Source organism: Ceratotherium simum, chromosome 3 (genome assembly GCF_057802395.1).
Source record: "Ceratotherium simum simum isolate JZ-2026a chromosome 3, ASM5780239v1, whole genome shotgun sequence".
NCBI classification, from domain to species: Eukaryota; Metazoa; Chordata; class Mammalia; order Perissodactyla; family Rhinocerotidae; genus Ceratotherium; species Ceratotherium simum.
The window spans coordinates 37,879,736-37,893,075 of record NC_141902.1 but is presented as its reverse complement, the minus strand read 5'-3'; the positions used below and the strand labels follow the sequence as shown (position 1 = coordinate 37,893,075).

General features: G+C 34.8%; 1 protein-coding gene across 3 annotated transcripts in view; it reads right to left on the bottom strand.

Moving 5' to 3' along the window:
• KNL1 (kinetochore scaffold 1) overlaps nt 1-13,340 on the bottom strand; it is a 61,272-nt gene that overhangs the window by 36,080 nt on the left and 11,852 nt on the right. For all 3 annotated transcript variants that reach the window (XR_015550166.1, XM_087425243.1, XM_087425245.1), the window contains 2 exons: nt 1,686-1,738; nt 1,400-1,433 (listed from right to left, as the gene is read on the bottom strand). Coding sequence is in view for 2 of the 3 variants with exons in the window: in XM_087425243.1 (XP_087281369.1) it covers nt 1,400-1,433; nt 1,686-1,738 (87 nt within the window). In the remaining variant the exon portion in view is untranslated. The remainder of the gene's footprint in view (nt 1-1,399; nt 1,434-1,685; nt 1,739-13,340) is intronic.

Here is a 13,340-nt window from a genome sequence, read left to right as displayed (position 1 = left end):
GACAAAAAACAACGAATGTTGGAGAGGTTGTGGAGAAACAGGAACCCTCATACACAGCTGGTGGGAATGCAAACTAGTGCAGCCTCTATGGAAAATGGTACGGAGAGTCCTCAAACAATTAAAAATAAAAATACCCTATGGTCCAGCTATCCCACTACTGGGAATCTATCCAACGAACCTGAAATCAACAATCCAAAGAGGCTTATGCACCCCTATGTTCATTGCAGCATTATTCACTATAGCCAAGAAGTGGAGGCAACCCAAGTGTCCCTTGACTGATGACTGGATCAAGAAAATGTGGTACAGGGCCGGCCCTGTGGCTTAGCGGTTAAGTGCGCGCGCTCGACTGCTGGCGGCCCGGGTTCAGATCCCGGGTGCGCACCGACGCACTGCTTCTCTGGCCATGCTGAGCCCGCGTCCCACATACAGCAACTAGAAGGATGTGCAGCTATGACATACAACTATCTACTGGGGCTTTGGGGGAAAAAATAAATAAATAAAATAAAAAAAAAAAAACGAAAAACTTTAAAAAAAAGAAAAGAAAATGTGGTATATATATAGATATACAATGGATTACTACTCAGCCATAAAAAAAGACAAAATTGTCCCATTTGCAACATCATGGATGGACCTGGAGGGTATTATGTTAAGTGAAATAAGCCAGAAAGAGAAAGACAAACACTGCATGATTTCACTCAGATGTGGAATATAAACCCACACACGGTCAGAGAGAACTGTATTGTAGTTACCAGGGGCAAAGGGGGTGGGGTGTGGGCACATAGGGTGAAGGGAGACATGTATATGGTGATTGACAAACAAAAAGGTACAAGCAAAATTTCACAATGTTATAGACTATTAAGACATCAATTAAAAAAAAAATTTTGAATGATATTGCCAACTGCCTTCTACAATTTATACCTACTAGCAATGAGCGACTCTTCACCTATATTCTTAATTGATTAGATGAAAAATTATATCTCAATATAGTCTAAGTTTGTATTTCTCTTATAATGAATGAAGATAAGCCATCTTTTCATTTGTTCAAGAGCTACTGGTATTTACATTTCTATGTATTAATATTGAAATAAAACTAATCTAATGGAAAAATCTGAAGACTTGATATTTATTATTTTGTACTAGGTGATGTATTTAAGGATATATATATATATGACAGTGGAGTGTTTCATCACTTTATTAAAAGGATAAGCTGCACTATGCACATACTTATCAGATATAGCAATATATTAAATTCTGCAAAGAATTTGTTTTCTGAATCAATCCTAAGTATTCCACAAAAGGGACACAAAAAATAAAAAAAGAACATTAATTTAAAAGACACTTCATTAATAGGAATAAACAGCTTTTAAAATACAATTTGAATCACACTTTCCTTACTTACCGTAGAAACAGAACATTTTCTCCTGCTTCTGTTTCTACAAATAAAATAAAAAATAAGTTTGTTCAAGGATACACTGATAAAGCATTAGAAAAATTGCGTAAGGACATTAACAATAAAAAAAAAAAAAAGAAATTACTAACTGTCCTTACTTTCTGCCCCTCCATGGCTCAAGTTATACTTTTTAAGCAATAAGATAAACAATAAGTGATATAAATTATCTGGTTAGATAGCTGCAGTAAAATTTTATGGAAAACAGATTTAGCAGGGATTGCAATAACATATTTACCTTCAATTTCTGATTTCCTCACTATTTTCTTATGCGGCTCTGTTTGGAATACCCTAGAAGAGAAAATAAAGATTACTGAAAATCTGCAATTTTTAACCAGAACCCTATGGTGTTAATTTATAGTCTGTTTTGAGATAGGTACAGATAACACTTTGATTTCAGTATCCTTTTTGCTATACAGCACATACTATTAATATTTCAAATGCCAAAATTAGTTTACTACATTAAAATCTCTTATGGTTTTTTAATGAGCTGTGATTGAATCATTACTTTATCCCTCTCAATTACCTAAAATATTAATTTTATTCAACAAACATTTATTAAGCACTCACTATCTACCTGGTGCTATATACTAGAGTCTGACACATGATCCTTCACCTCAGGGACATTTCACTCTAAGTAGAGAGCTGGATTATAAACATTACTTCACTGACTTTTGTGATTAACAGTTCAGATAAGGTGGCATGGACTCCAGAGGAAGGGATCTCTTTTCATTGGGATGATTAAGAATAACCTTCATGGAGAAGTAGCATTTCATATCTGCCTTGAAGCATCCGACCAGTTCATTTTCATTTGTTAATATTAAGTATCATTCATGATATAGAAGCTCTTAATTAGAAGTAGAATTTTATTTCAATTACAAAAAAGCAGCAAACATTTGCATGCATGCTGTGTGCCAAGCACTGTGCTATGTTCTTTACATGCATTTTTAATGATTATAACAATTACCATGTTATTTTACAGATGTAGATATTGAGGGTCATAAAGGTTAAGTAACTCCCAAGGTCATATAACTGGTAAGTGGCAGAGCCAAAATGCAAACCCAAATCTCTCTGACTTCAAAACCTGAGTTTATAACTACAAAGCTATACTTGAAACAGCTTTTCTTCAAATAATTTATAATAGAAAAATAGAAGCCTTTTTATTCAAATATGAGCAGGATCAGTAGTTGGTCAATCAATCAAAAAATATCTTTTAAAATAAGGAATCATAACTGATCCTTACACACCTTAAACATTTAAAAAAATTAAAACACATAAGTGAATTTTAATTTGCAAATCTCCTAACATCAATCTGAGGTCTTTACTCTGAGTGTGGATCTACTGTACAATTTTAGTGTATTTATCAAGTGAAATAAACAAAGAAATCTTGAAGCAACGTGAACACAGAATCCTTCTAAATTTTTAGGAATGTTTTCCCTATCTTTTTTTTTGGTGAGGAAGATTAGCCCTGAGCTAACATCTGTTGCCAACCCTCCTCTTTTTGCTGAGGAAGATTGGCAGTGGGCTAACATCCATGCACATCTTCCTCTGCTTTATATGTGGGACACCTACCACAGCATGGCTTGATGAGCGGTGCACAGGTCCGTGTCCGGGATCTGAACCCGTGAACCTTGGGCCACCGAGGCAGAGTGTGCAAACTTAACCACTATGACACCAGGCCAGCCCTTGATTTCCCTATCTTTTACGTTGTCTCACCCATACCAAATTTGAAAGCATTTTAAAAAATAAATTCACCTGTATCAAGTTTTTCCTAGCCATTCAATATAATTTTCATAGAAATAACTATCTTAGAGCTCATTTTCAATCAGCTCTCAGGATCTGAAGTTTACGGACATGACAGTGTGTTTAGTGTGCTATAGGTATCAGTATGTTTTACAGGGGGAATGAAAAATACAGGTTAATTCTAACAATTCAGTTAGGTGGGAGTTGTTAAGAGAGCTTTTATTATACTTGTTTCTATATCTAGAATCTTGTAATTTTTTCAATTAATCTATTTTAACAAAGAATACCTTTTTGAAACATTACTTATACACTGTTTATGACATTTTCTGTGATAACATACACTATCTCATTTTGGCCATGCAATAACACTTTGAGAAATGTAAGGACTATTACTTCCATCTTAAAAAAGGAGGAAACTGATGCTCTGATAAAGTTAAATGACTTGAACTATCAAGTTTTAGTAATAAGCCAGAACTTGTTCCAGGTTTTTTGGTTTTTGAATCTGAAATTCCTTTTACTATCCCAAAGCCATTTTAGAAAAGTAACTATAGTGAGTAGATTATTTCCAAGGAATGGAAAGGGTGGAATAGGTATAACAGCATTTGGGAGGGGTAATCAGAAGTAGTGGAAAAAGGAGTAGACTTAATCACGATACCTATATTATAATTGTGGCTCTGTCACTACTTATATTACCTTGGGAAAGCCATATCACCTCCCTGGGTTTAACCTTCTCATCTAAAAAATGAAGAGTTTGGACTAGATTTTCTAAGGTTCCTTCTAATTTTAACATTCTATCATCCAAAACACAAATTTGAACAGAAAATCCCGGATTTTCTCATATATCTAACTGTACTTTACAGACAGATAAGAAAGGAATCCTATCCCAGGCACTCCTTGTCTAAAAAGCTCCCTGTTGACTTCTGGGAACATGTTTTTTATTAGCCAAACTCATAAGACAAACAAAAGAAACAGAATAAGCCAAGTAATCATTAATAACACAGAGCAAATCTGAAAAACAAAGAAAACAGAAAGAACAGAAGCATTATAATACCAAGCAGATAGACCTAGAAAATATAATACAATCTAATTCCACAAATAATGAGAGTACTAGAGGAAAAAGAAAATACCAACAATGTGAAAAACATAATAGAAGACATCATAATATAATGCTTAAGAATACTTGATGTGAGGGGGCTGGCCCAGTGGCACAAGCGGTTAAGTGCACATGGTCCGCTGCGGCAGCCTGGGGTTCGCCGGTTCGGATCCCGGGCACACACTGACACACCACTTGTCAAGCCATGCTGTGGTGGCGTCCCATATAAAGTGGAGGAAGATGGGCACGGATGTTAGCCCAGGGCCAGTCTTACTCAGCAAAAAAAGAGGAGGATTGGCAGATGTTAGCACAGGGCTGATCTTCCTCACACACACACAAAAAGAATACGTGATGTGAAATAGTCCAAGGTCTGACCACTACCCCTTACCTTAACAGGTATAGGAACCTGAGCAAGTTACTTAAGCTAAGCCTGTTTCATTATCCATAAAATCAGATACGATTGTTAGGATTCAATGAGTGATAAATGCATATAGTGTTATAGTACTTGTCACATTGTAAACATTCAATAATATTAGCTATTAATAATAAATCACATTTTGACATATATAAACCCACTTTCAATTATTTGAGACAGGTGATCTTCCTATATTAAAATGATCATTTCAACATGATTATTGAGATGACATAGTTTTTTGGAGAAATAATTCAGAAGAAAGCACCTTCAAGCACCTATTGTCAAGTTTTTAAAATCTAAGAGGCAAAAAAAGCTCTTAGAAGTTGCCTCTAGGAAGGAAACAAAATATTTTTTAAATCTAAAAATAAGAATGACATCTGATCTGCCCATTCCAACTTTATGGAAAATAAGGATTTGGATTTAAAAATAAAAACAATGACAATAACAAAAATCAGCTTGATTGTTCCATCTTACTTGTTAAGACCAAAAAAAATTCTAGATGAATTAAACATATTAAAAATGAACCGATAAAAAGACCAGAAGAAAATACAGGGACTTACAAAAACACGGGCAGATATGACCATATAAAAATTTAAGACATATTTATATAGGAAAATATCCAATAAGCAAAATTAACATGGGTAAAAAAATTTGCAATACAGATGAAAAAGGGCTGATATCCGTAATAGTTAAAAGAACTTTAACAAGTCAAAAGCAAAAGACAACTATTCACATCAAGAAGAAGAAAGACCTAGAAACAATGACTAACTCAATAGTGAGGAAAACCTATAGCATGCAGGTTGTGGTCTCTAAATGCCATTTCCTACTACAAGGAATTGGGCTCGCTCCTTGGAGAACTGGCTGATTACAGGTCTGGGACAGATAATACACAAAATGAACATAAATATCTTGTTATACTATGAAGCAAAGAGGCTATCAAAAATTATGGGGTTATGTCAAGAGGTTAGAAACTAATCTGAAGAGATTCCTCTGGTCAAAGACAGAATAATTTGAGTATCAATAAAAATAATAATTACAACATACTGAAGCACATTAAATATAATTAAGTTCATGATTTAGATACTTAGATTTAGATATTTAGATAAAGATCCTAGGGAAAAAAAACCTCATTAGTCAACTTTGAGGGATACTTACAAATCAACTCATTACACTGAAAACTCGTAAATAAAGGGGAAAAAAAACCCTCAAGCATTTAACCTGACTTTCCTATGTGAACCATAATTCGGAGTATACAAATAGCTGTTATGGGGAAAGTCCTCTCAACAGAAGTGCTGTTAATAAATGAAGAAGGTATGACTGAATGAGAATATTAGCAACTAGCAAAATCTAAAGCAATAATGGATTTAGGCAATGATCATCAACGGCTGTTAACATCACAAAAAGAAAGATAACTGAACATTAAGTGCCATCTGATGGAAGCACAGGATGCTACCTATGAAGTATTCTTGTCTCAAACAAGAAATTTAAGTCAAATCAAACCTTCCAGATCTAACAACCAATTGACAGGAAATCTAGAGTAAAAGTACATACTAAACAATATTATCCCAGGGGGATACAACCGGCAAAACCCAGAATGTGGGACACTCTATAGGACAAACAACCCAGTTTCTTAAAAAATAAATTATAAGGGGATAAAAAGGTAGGTAGAGCCTACAGATTAAGAGACTTAAAAGACATATCAACCAAACGGAATGTGTTAACCTTGTTTGGATACTGAGTTGCACCAATCATCCAGGGAAAAAAATGGAGACAATCAGAGAGAAATATGAACACTGACTAGATGTTTGACGATATCATGGAATTACTGTCAACTTTTAAAAGATGTGCTAATAGTATTATGAATATGTTTTTTAAAAATATACTGTATCTTTTAAAGATATAACTAATGAACTATATCTGGGATTCACATAAAAATAACTCAGTGGGTGAGGAAAGGGAAGTAAGTGGGGGTGTAGTGAAACAAGAGTGGCCATAGTTGACAACTGTTGTAGCTGGAAAATGGGTACCTGAGTTTTCATGATACTGTTTTCTCTACTTTTGTGTGTTATCAATTTTCCATGATAAAATGGAGAAAAAAAAGGAAAAGGAAATTGAAAGTCTTTTTTTTTTTACTTCCCAATGACCTCTCTTTTTATAACTCCAATTTCCTTATACATGTGTTTGTAATCCAAACCTTTGTACTCTCTCAAGAGTTTTTGCATATATTTTTTTCCTTTTTTTTGGTGAGGAGGACCAACCCTGAGCTAACATCTGATACCAATCCTCCCCTTTTATCTTGAGGAAGATTGGCCCTGAGCCAACATCTGTGCCCATCTTCCTCTACTTTATATGGGACGCAGTGCGTCCATATATAAAGCCCATATAGCAAGCGGTGCATTGGTGCATGCACGGGATCCGAACCTGTGAACCCCAGGCTGCCGAAGGGGAGCGCGTGCATCTAACCGCTTACGCCACCGGGCAGGCCCCGAGTTTTTGCATATTTTAACTCTTGTTTCTAATTATGGAATAAAAGCCTTTATTCAATGCTTCAAAAAAAGATAAGGATGAAAATAAGCAACATTAGAAATAAGAAAGTGGACTATAAATACAGACTATTTTTTTTAAAAATTATAAAAGAATATCATGTATAACTTTAAACCTATACATTTGAAAAAAATCATTGATTGTCTAGGAAAATATAAATGATCAAAATTAGCTAAAGCAGCAGCAGAAAACCACAATAGATAGTAAATAATAAACCACCTTAGGAATAAGAAAGTAGACTATAGATACAGAGATTATTTTTTAAAAATTGTAAGAGAATATTATATATAACTTTAAATCTATATTTGGAAAAAAACCAATGATTTTCTAGAAATATATAAATGATCAGAATTAGCTGAAGAAGTACAAAACCAGAATAGATAGTAGACAGAGTAGAAACTGAAAAAGTAGTCAGAGATGAACACCTTATAAAGGTACCTGGTCCATTAAAAATGAAAAAAGATCTATCCATAAACTCTTTATGTACTGATATGGAAAGATCTCCAAGATATATATATATAGTTAAGTTTTAAAACAAAAAGCAAATACAGACAAACATAGATAACATGCTACCATTTATGTACAAAAGTAAGAAAAAAGAAAAAAGAATGCATATCTGTGTTGGCTTGTATATGTATGAAAATTATCTAAAAGAACAATAAGATCTATTTGGGGAATAGAAGCTCAATAGATGGGGCAAAAGAGTGGCTAGGAAACTAAATAGTTTTGTAGGTCACTTCCAATAAACTTATATAAAGTGTTTACAGCATAGAAAATAAAAAGCTTTCAGATTGATTTTTATAAAACTTATAGAACACTAACAATAAAACCAAGTAAGAATAGTACACAAAAAATCTATAGGCTAGGGTCGGCCCCAGGGCTTAGCGGTTAAGTGCGCGCGCTCTGCTGCCGGTGGCCCGGGTTCGGATCCCGGGTGCGCACCAACGCACCGCATCTCCGGCCATGCTGAGGCCGCATCCCACATACAGCAACTAGAAGGATGTGCAGCTATGCCATACAACTGTCTACTGGGGCTTTGGGAGAAAAAATAAATAAATAAATAAAATTATTAAAAAAAAAAATCTATAGGCCAATCTCACATATGAATATTAGTGCAAAAATCCCAAAATATTAGCAAATTGAATCTAGTAATGTTTTAAAAGAATATTTTATGACTAAGTTGGATTTATCCTAGGAATGCAAAGATAATTCAACATCCAAAAAGTTATTTTATCATAATTAAAGATTAAAGTAGGATAAACTTGGGGCCAGCCTGGTGGCGCAAGTGGTTAAGTGCGTGTGCTCTGCTGCGGCGGCCTGGGGCTCACCGGTTCGGATCCTGAGCGTGCACCAATGCACTGCTTGGCAAGCCATGCTGTGGTGGCGTCCCATATAAAGTGGAGGAAGATGGGCACAGATGTTAGCCCAGGGCCAGCCTTCCTCAGCAAAAAAAAAGAGGAGGATTGGCAGATGTTAGCACAGGGCTGATCTCCTCACAAAAAAAAATAAATAAATAAAGTAGGAAAAACTCTATAGCTCTTTTATTTATTTATTTTTTTAATAATTTTATTTATTTATTTATTTTTCCCCCAAAGCCCCAGTAGATAGCTGTATGTCATAGCTGCACATCCTTTTAGTTGCTGTATGTGGGACGCAGCCTCAGCATGGCCGGAGAAGCGGTGCGTTGGTGCGCGCCCGGGATCCGAACCTGGGCCACCAGCAGCAGAGCGCGTGCACTTAACTGCTAAGCCACGGGGCCGGCCCTATAGCTCTTTTAATAGATGCTCTAAAAGCATTTAATAAAATCCAATACTCATTCTTGATTAAAAACAAAACAAAAATCTGCAACAATATAGTTAAATTTACCCAACAATAAAGGGAGAATAGATGTACTAATTTTAACAAATGTAAATAGGTTGAACTACTCTATTAAAAAATGGCTATTGACTAAATTAAAATTTTTAAAAACTCAATCTACAACTATAATGCACAAATTGAAAATTTTCCAAGTTAGGAAACTATCTATGGACAAACATAGCAAAGGTAAAGATAATTATGAAGTTATACAACACATTAAGTTTCACAGCAAAAAAAGTATTAGCAGTAAACAAGGTTGCTATCATACAACAGAAGGAAAATTAACAATGAAAACTAACAATGATGAATGACCCCAATTACAAATAAAGAAAAAAGATGCCAGAGGAGAAAAAATTAAAGAAATACAAAGAGGAAAATGTAGAAATATATTTCCTCAAAATCCAAATGTTAGAAAGCCACATATTAGGTAGGCAAAGAGTAAGTGGTAAACCAACATAATATAAATAATAAAGCATATTTAATAAACATATGGAGAGACCTAACCAAAAGGGCAAAATAATTCTTTCCTCCATTTTTCTGTAAATTTATCTTAATTACAGTTGTTCCTTGCTTTCTCTCTCTCTTTTTTTTAAATCTACATAGTATCTATGATATAAGGAAAGCTTTCAAAGGTGTAATCTTGCAAAAACTATTTATGAACCAAGAAAGACACATGCTTTAGTAAACACAAAATTTAAAGGGCTCAATAACACATAAACTTTAAAATATTTTCTTCAATACTTCCTAAGTAGATGAGGAAGTAAAAAATGAAACATTTCAAAATGAGAAAAAAAAAGTATAAAGGAACAAAATATAGAAAAAATAGTAATGGCAAATAAAGTACAAATTAAAATAACTAAGAGATACATTATAATCAATCAAATTAGCTAAAAATAAGTACTAAAATCTAATGTTTACATATATTGGGAAAATATGTACATTATTAAATGGTTTAGTGGTACTAAAACCAATAACAGAAATGTAATAAATGCTACACAAATGCTTCTTCCTTTAACCCCAGCAATTCTACTTTGGCAAATATAATCCCAACGAAGTAACTCAAAAGAGAAAAGGTACTTTACGCAAAAATATCTAATGCAGCACAAGGAAGAATCAAATGGCCAACAGAAAGTTAAAAATGATTATTTTTACATTAACATGAACATACCTAAAGAAAACATGTGAAAGAAAAGTCAGTCTGAAACAAACGGGAGAAAATGAGTTATTAAATCAAACTGGCCATACCTATTCAAGGAGTATACAGGTAGAGGCATTCAAGCCTTTGCAATAGACATGTATTTGTGTGCTACTGTGGAGATGGATTAATTAGGTTTCATAGCCTGGTGCCATTAAACATTCTGAATCATTCACATAACTAATAGTTCAGATTCCATGATTGGCAAGTCATATTTACATTACAAATTACAGACAAAAACAATATAGAGTCTGCAAATCGAAAGGCAAGATCTAGGAAGACAGTGGCAACTTCACCAAGAAATATACCACCTAGGGAAGTCTACTGGCAGGCAACACCCAGTCTTCCCTGATTATACCAAATCTTATTATGCGTCTTTCTTTTTATTCCCCCAAATTCAACATATATCAAATATTGACAACTCATATTTATCCAGGAAGACATTAATTGATTTATGGATAGAAGATGAATAGAAAAAAGTTATAAAGCAATTAAAATTACTATCAATTTACAACAAAAAACTTGTATTTCAGAAGGCATCTTACTGTTGGGAACTACTCAGTAACTGAAAGATGTCATGCATTGTCGACTGCAAAGTGGGAACTCCCTTCTTCACCCCTTACCAACAATTACCTACTACTGCTCCAAGGAAAACAAGAAAACAGGTTCCTAATAGCCCCACAACCGAAATCCTGGGCAACTATACTTATCCTAATGCAAAATCATGTTTTATATGACAATTGTAGAACTGGAGTTACTTAATTTGTCTGATCCTAAAGGCTTGATAAGGTAAAGTTTTAGGGGGACAGAGAGGAACAAATGAGAAATGAAAAACAATGCAGATCAAAGCCCAGGACTTTGCTAGGAAGATTCTGGACATGAAACAATCAGGCCTCATCCTGAAATGTTCAAATTCAAGGTTAGATTGATCTAGGAGCTCACCTCACAAAAGGTCAAACAAGCATTCTGAGGTATACAGAAAACAAAATTTGAAGAAGCTGATATTAAATAGTCTGTTTTTATGATAGCTAAAAACAGAGCCTTTGTTTACAGAAAAACAGCTACCCTGGAATACCACCACATCCCTTTCCCCTCCACAACAATGTCCTGAAAATAGTTGGTTCAGGAAAAACCAACCCACTCAATTATGAGTAAAAAGCATAGAATCTATAAAGACACCATAAGATTAAAAGGAAGAAAAGCAAAACATAATTTATTAACATAAGAAAAACGCTCATCAGAAAGATGTTGTCCCAGAGCAGATGAAAATTGTATATACACAGTTTGCTACAGATTTAAAAAGCATAATAAAGCAGTCATCTCTGTGAAAGAATACAAATGAAAGCAAAAGTACAAGAACTCAAGGAAGACATGGCGAGACAGCAGGAAATGAAACACAAATAGATCCAACTCGTGAAAGAAGCAGAAGAAAAAATATAATCATCACAGGAAGAAGGCAAAACTAGAAAGGGCACAAGGGTGAACAAGCACTTTGGAAAATATGTTTAAGGACATAAAGAAAATTTTTAAAATGAACAAAGTTAAAAAAATAAAAAGAATTAAGAGAGAAAATAATATACATAGAAGAAAAGCAAAGAATATTTGTGCATAAATTATTGAGTCCGTAAAGAAATGTAAAATAATGGAACAGAAAAAGATATTTAAAGATTTTTTTTTTTTTTTTTTTTATTTATTTTTTGCCCCCAAAGCCCCAGTAGATAGTTGTATGTCACAGCTGCACATCCTTCTAGTTGCTGTATGTGGGACTCGGCCTCAGGATGGACAGAGAAGTGGTGCCTCGATGCGCACCCGGGATCCGAACCCGGGCCGCCAGCATCGCAGCGCGTGCACTTAACCACCAAGCCACAGGGCCGGCCCCAGAAAAAGATATTTAAAAGTTAATTCCAGATTCAAGACCCAAAACAGTCAAAATAGAGATGTACCCTAGTAATGTCAATAAACTTCAAATATAAAGGAAAAAAAATCCGTTAGGCAGCCTGTCAAAGACACAGTCATTTACGAGGGGGAAAAATCATTCACTCCTCAGATATGTTCATAGAAATATTTAATGCCAGAAGACAACAGAATCACATTACATTTCCTTCCTTAAGGAAAGAAAACGTGAACTGAAGATTTTATATCCAGGTAAACCTTCTTCTTCACGTATAAAGGCTATAACAGTTTTGCGCTCCCAAAAACTCAGGGAATATTGTTTCAATGAACCCTTCTCACGGAAACAATAAGAGAACAAACTTCAACCAACAAAGAGATAATTAGGGCAACTACAGCAAAGGAAATGATGTGAACATGTAAATAGATATAATACAACTAAGACAAACAAATGTGACAGATGCCCTAATGTCAAACACTGAGAGAGAAAGAGAGGTGATAAAACTAAAACAAATAGGGAAGGGAATGAGGACGGGGAGAAAGTGAGAGGCAAAAGTATGTTAAGTAGGGCCCGCCTCGTGGCTTAGCGGTTAAATGCGCGCGCTCTGCTAATGGCCCGGGTTCAGATCCCGGGTGCGCACCGACACACCGCTTCTCCGGCCATGCTGAGGCCGGGTCCCACACACAGTAACTAGAAGGATGTGCAACTATGACATACAACTATCTACTGGGGCTTTGGGGAAAAAAAGGAGGAGGACTGGCAATAGATGTTAGCTCAGAGTCAGTCTTCCTCAGCAAAAAGAGGAGGATTAGCACGGATGTTAGCTCAGGGCTGATCTTCCTCACACACACACAAAAAAAGTATGTTAAGTAACTATCTATTATAACTGCCAAAGGATATCACATAAAACAATGGAGTTTTAATTGAAATTTAAGCATATTTAATGGTACAAAGGTATATTATTGACTAAAATTGGGTTGGGGGAAAGGAAATAGACTAATTTTACCATTGTTCATACCTGGTTAAACAATACACAAAGGTATACCAGGCAAATGAAAACAGAAATACAGCAGAGACAGGAATCTTAATATCAATCTAGGTAGAATTTGGGTCAAAAAGCAATAAACAAAGCAAAGATGAGTATTTCATAATGCT